We start from the raw sequence: 6,275 nt of genomic DNA, 5'->3' as shown, positions 1-6,275 counted from the left end.
AGGAAATTGACATTTATGAAGCATTTATAAATGCCATTTGCATTTTGCTATTTGCAAAGCATTTATAAGCAAACCGTGAGGATGGTATTCTTATCCCACTTTTGGAGGAAAAAAAAACCTATGAAGCTGAAAGAGGTTAAGATGCTTCCTGTCTCTCGTATTTTCTTTGTACGTTGAAAGAAATTCTTTCTAGAATTCTCTCCCACCCCTATCTGTCCACTGAATGCCTTGTCCTTCAAGCCTGCCCTGCTGAAATGCCACCCTTCTGTGGAGCCTTCCCTGACTTTGCAAGGAAAGTTAGGACAAAACCCTGTGCCAAGCCTAAGGTCAGACAAGGAAAGACAAATATTTGTCTTCAGAAGGCTCATGATCTAGCAGGGAAGATAAGCATCACAGAAAAAAATCAATAGCAAAAAGAGAAAATTTCACTTTTGTACCAGAAAATGAGGGCCAAGTTTCCAATGAGAGGTACAAGAAACTGGAACGAGGTGCTCATGTGGGCTGGGGAGTCAAGAAAAGAGGTAGCGTTTTTGGAGGAAGGGGAGCTGGGCTGTGTATTGGGACAGGATAGGAAGAGTATTTCCGGTGGGGAGGAGTGTATGGGGAAGGCATGTGAGGAAGGTGTAAGCAAAAGGCACTGGAGATAAGACTGGGGAAGCGGGGGCCATGCTGAAAGCTTTGGATCCGTAGCTGAGCCACTGGCACTCTATCTAACAGGCAATGAGATGTCTGCATGAGTGCAAACAGCTCAGCCCTGCATCCAGTAGGCAAGAGGGAAACTGGCAGGAAAGTAAAGTTGAGTGGGAAAAGCATGGCTCAGGAATTTCCAGATGTATTATAGCTATGACTTTCTTTCTATATCTGGCTTCTGTCTCAGCTCACAGGAAACCCACTGAAGTCTCTGGGCTGAGATGGGTGACAGTGCATTTGCCTTCAAGACTGGCTACCTCTGGCTGCAAGGGAGACCAGCCAACAGTCTCTGTAGACGGTGCTGAGTTCTGGCTTGCTGCCTTTCAGGTGAAAGAACCCAACATTTCTCTGCTATCTTCTTTCCCTTGTGTCCTGTTTTCCTCACTGACCCCACATCCATCTATCTGCCTTACAGTATTAGGGAGGAAGAGGCCATATTTTAGCTCTAACCAACCCACTAAGCATCTTCCTATACCTTCATATTCTCTTTCCCCTGCCTGAAATGCCCTTTCCATTACCAAGCATCTGTATATCTGGTGATCTCCTACTCATTATTCCAAACCCAGCTCAATTTCCACTTATTCTTTGGAACCTTCTCCAAATTGTCTAGTGGAGGAAACCACCCCCACTTCGTTTGTGCAGTTAGTGTAGGCTGTCATGCCCAGCTGGAGGTCAAGGACAATGACTGATCTTTCTCTAGAGCCCTAGAGCCCAACCCGGAGTCAATCCCTGACTCACAACAGGCACTCAATAACGGGGCATGAATTGCACAGCTGAGCCATTCCATGGCTAAGCATTGTGTCCAACTCCTGCGAACATGGATAAAGCAGAGAGTGACCAGAATGGAAAAGGACCTAAAGATATGGCTCTACAGGAAAAGCTCTAAGGTACCAGGCATGTTTGGGTTGAAGAAAAGAATAGAATAGATCCCTTTGACCACTATGTGAAAAGCTGCAGAGGAAGCAGGCTTGGCATGTGTGGCTCTGAGGCCAAAATTGGAATCATTTGTAGAAGTTACAGGAAAGCAGACTTCAGCTGAAATTATGAAAAACACTTAAAACAACTACAGTCCTCCAGCTCTGGACTGGCCTATCTCAAGAGGCCATCAGGGAACAGAGAGAAACCATCAGAAGTTGAGGAAGAAGGAACTGACATCTATCAGCATCTGTTCTCTGCTACATGCCTGTACATGCATTACCTCTTTGATCCTGACATCAACCATAGAAGAGAGGACTCAAAATCCGCATTATTGATGAGGAGAGTGAAGAGGAAATGAAGTGGGTCCAGGTTTCCACGGCCAATCAGGATTCATACCCAGGCGGCTCTAAAGCTGCATCACACAAGCTCCCTAAGAAGAGGCCAGGAAGTGAGGGTTAGGAATCAGTTGAGAAGAATCCTGCACCTGAAGAAAATGGATTGGAAGGGTGCCAAGGTCTTGGCTCTCTGATGCTACTAATCCACACTGGGGCAAGGGGTGGGGTTGGAAGGAGCATAGAAGATGATTTCCTTGGGACAGCTACTGGGTGACCGTGATATAGAAGCAGAAAAATGTAAAAAAATTGTGCATATCTGGGGCTTGCCCTGGGAAGTTGACAGGAGTTATCCCTGCAGTTCATCCATCTCCTCTCTCTTTCACACTCCATTCTCCTCTGTTTTCACTCACTCCTCTTCCAAAAGCTTCATTCAACAAATATGTATTGGATAAATATTGTGTACAGATCACTGGACAAGACAGTGAGATGTGGCTCCTTCTCACAAGGAGCTTCCCTGCCAAGACCTAACTAAGTCCATCCTCCAGGATTTCACCAAAGCCTGGAGCTTTCCTGGCAAAGGGTAGGTGTGCTAGGTGAATTGAACACTGCTAGAAACTTTGGAGCAATGGTAGAAAAGAATGTGGTGTTTTAAGGGAGAGATTCAATGGGGGACAAAATGAGTGCCTTGTTTCTGAGATAACTGAAGTCACTTGGTTAACTGAGAAATTTAGAAGTGTTTTATCCAGCTGATTTTGTGCACTGAGGACAGATCAAGGACAAGCCCATCCCAGTGTCATGTGTGGATGTTTTATTCTCTTCACTCCATGCCTTCTCTGCCAACAGTCCCACACAATGTCTTCATTCAGTTTGGAATGCCCTCCTTGGTGAACCTGATTCATTCTTCGAGACCCAGTTAAAGTCTCACCTCTTCTTTGAATTCTTTCCAAATTTCTCTAAAAAAAATTTACTCCCACTTGGTTCATAAAATTAATACAGTACTAAACATTTTATAAGCTACTGAAGGTCAAACTATTTAGAGGCAGAAGCTTAGACTCATTCACCTTCCTGCATTCTACAGTATCTAGTACAGGGCTAGATATTGTAGGAAAAAAAGTGCCCAAAGCCAGTCTACCACCTGTTTTGTAAATAAAGTTTTATTGGAACAGAGCTGTGGTCATTCACGTACTTTTTCTTAATGGCTGCTTTTACATGACAAATTCAGAGCTGAGCTGCTGCAACAAGGACCATATGGATCATAAGCATTAAATCTTAACTATATGATTCTTTACCAAAAAAAGCTTGTCAATTCTGAACAAGCACATAATGTGCAGTCAACAAATACATGGCAAATGCAGTAAGGTGCTTTATGAAGAAATTTAGACTGCGTCTGAATTCTGCTTCTATTTGTTTAAACAAAAAATGATGATTAAGTAGATAGATGATAGATAGATGGAAGAAAATAGATGATAGATAGATAGATAGATGATAGATAGATAGATAGTAGAGATTGATAGAAGATAGATAGATACATAGATAGGTAGAGGAGTTTCAAGTGCTTATAATATACCAGGCACTGTGCTAAGTATTTTAAACTTATTCACTGTATCTCACAACTGTTAAGAACAAATAGTTCCTCTTCAAAAGATTTCAGTTTCTAGTTCTTCTTTCTATTCTAAGAAGTAATATTACCCATTCATCTCTCAGCCTTCATCTCTGCTGTGCCTAAACACGCCCAAGCATTTCCCATCACTCAAAAGCCTACCCTTGCTCCCCAATGATGTCAACAGTGGCGAATCAGAACTAGCCTAGATTGTGCAGTGTGAACTCAGCCCACGGGGGAAGATACAGGAACAGGGTCTGCGTTAAGAATAAAAACTGGTGTTCTCCTTTGTTCTAGGTGTTCTCCCTTGCATGCAGGAGATGCCCTTCTATAGAAGTAAATTGCCTTGCTGAGAAAACTTTTGCCTAAATGTTAGTTCCACTTTGCAGCACTGAGCATTTTACTTGTAACACAACCAATTCTGGGGTAGTTATTAATATTTTCCTCATTAAAGAAGAAACTTTAATGAGGCTCAGAGAGGTCGCAATACCTGTGTGGTCCAGCCAGGATTCAAAGCGGGTCTGACCTACACCAAAGCTTGAGAGTTACCCACTATGCTAGATTACTCTTCTGAGATTCAGTTTCTTCATAAAATTACAATTATTAGATGAGCAACATGATTTTTCAATCCATTTTGGCAAGAAGAAATTTATCTATAAAAATCTACAAACATACATATTAAAATGTATATGTGGAACCACAACATGCAGGAAGTCTATCCAGAGTTCCAGAATTTTGGCCGGCTGCCTCCTCTCTCCCCTCAGCAGTCCCACCTGTTGGTACACTCCATGGTATCGACCAACCTCACCTCTGCCCCAGTGTTCCTCCTCCTCGGCCTGGTGGATGGAACAGACGCCCACCTGCTGCTGTTCCTGCTCTTCCTTGGTGTCTACCTTCTCAACGCCCTGGGAAACCTGAGTATGGTGGTGCTGGTGAGGTCTGGCAGGGCCCTCCAGGCCCCCATGTATTACTTCTTGGGTCACCTGAGCCTTGTGGACTTCTGCTTTGCCACTGTCACAGTCCCCAGGCTGCCGGCCATCCTGCCCCATCTGGGCCAGGCTGTGTCCTTCCAGGCGTGCTTTGCCCAGATGTACCTCTTCATGGCTCTGGGCATCACTGAGAGCTACCTCCTGGTGGCCATGTCTTATGACAGTGCAGCAGCAGTGTGTCAACCCCTCCGCTATGTCATGCTGATGATGCCACGACACTGCACCACGCTGGTGCATGCGTCCTGGGTTGTGGCACACCTGCATTTGCTGCTGCACACACTGTTCCTCTCCATGCTCTCCTACCCCTGTGCTGCCCCATGCACCACTTCTTCTACGACATGGCGGTGATGCTGAGCTTGGTGACCTCGGACACCTTTGCTGCGGAGATGGCCATCTTTTCCGAGGGCTTGGCCATGGTGGTGGCCCCACTGCTCCTCATGACTCTCTCATATGTGCACATCCTGGTTGTGGTGCTTGGGCGTGCGCTCCGCTGGGGGTCAGCTCCGTGCCTTATCCACCTGTGAGGTCCATCTGGTGGCGGTGGCACTTTTCTTTGGCTCTGTCCTCTCCGTGTATTTCTGGCCATTGTCTGCCTACTCGGCCTGCTATGACTGCCTGCTATGACTGTCTGTGTGGTCATCACACTGACCTTGAGTCCTTTCATCTACAGCCTTTGGAACAAAGAAGTCAAGGGTGCCCTGAAAAGGGGGCTCAGATGGAGGGCTGCACCCCAGGAGGTGTGAGGGCAAATCTGGCTCACTGGCATTTTCATTTTAACAATTTTGGCTTTTGGCTTTCCAAAGCACTATTAATTTCCATCTATCCTCCCTTATTTCTTGTTAAATAAAAAAATTAGACCTGAAGTAAAAATGACTAAGTGTTCACGGTAGTGACAGATACATAGTAGGTTAGATTCGTTTCTGTGTTTTCTGAATGTGTGAGTTAGATTCTACTTTTAAATTTAGGAAAAATGAAAAGACAGCAACTGAAGGCAGGGAAGTCATTTGAAAAGAAGGAGAGGAGAGGGATCCAAGATGGCCGACTAGGAGCAGCTCAGGATTGCAGCTCCCAGTGAAAGCACAGAGAGTGAGTGGATGCCACATTTCCAGATGGATTTTTGTTGCCCACGGACCAGGAGATTCCCAGGCGGAGGAGCCCCATGGGTCACAAGCATGAATCTTTTGGCCGGCATGGCTGTTTTGCCGGCATGCTGTGCCCCTTTGGTTTGCATTTGGAGTTCTGGGAGGGCAGAGTTACCAATTTAGCTGATTGAAGAGGGGACTGAAACAGGGAGCCAGGCCAGAGGATTCCCAGGCTAAAAGTGCCACAAATCTCAGCGCTGCTGTTTCAGCTGGTGCAGTGGGTCACTGCACGGGAAATTACATAGATCCCAGTGCCTTTAAAAAAAAAAAGGCTCTGAGGCAGAGAGCCAGGTGATCAGGCTGGGCTGGTCCCACCCTCACAAAAAAACAGCAATTGGAAATGCTGTGGGTTGAGAGTTTTACAGCAAACACAGCTGAACCCAGGAAGGTCCAGCTCTGTGGGGGAGGAGCGTCTGCCTAAGGCAAACTAAAAAACAGAAATGACTTCATCACCAACAAACTGGACGTCCACTCAGAGACCCAATTTGAAAGTCAGCAACTATAAAGACGACAGGTGGATAAATTCACAAAGATGGGAAGCAACCAGTGCAAAAAGGCTTAAAATACCTGAAATCAGAATGCCTCTCCTTCTACAAGGGAT

The 6,275-nt window shown here is 45.5% G+C and overlaps 1 protein-coding gene across 1 annotated transcript; it reads left to right on the top strand.

The window, feature by feature from the left end:
- The first annotated feature begins 4,331 nt into the window (after nt 1-4,331).
- OR1R1 (olfactory receptor family 1 subfamily R member 1) lies at nt 4,332-5,275 on the top strand. The gene is given in 4 exon segments (XM_054257747.2): nt 4,332-4,848; nt 4,851-5,005; nt 5,007-5,142; nt 5,145-5,275. Coding segments are annotated over 4 exon segments (939 nt in total).
- Nucleotides 5,276-6,275: the final 1,000 nt, after the last annotated feature.

Source organism: Callithrix jacchus, chromosome 1 (genome assembly GCF_049354715.1).
Source record: "Callithrix jacchus isolate 240 chromosome 1, calJac240_pri, whole genome shotgun sequence".
Classification (NCBI taxonomy): Eukaryota; Metazoa; Chordata; class Mammalia; order Primates; family Cebidae; genus Callithrix; species Callithrix jacchus.
The sequence above is the reverse complement of the archived record's forward strand: the minus strand, read 5'-3'. Positions and strand labels throughout refer to the sequence as shown.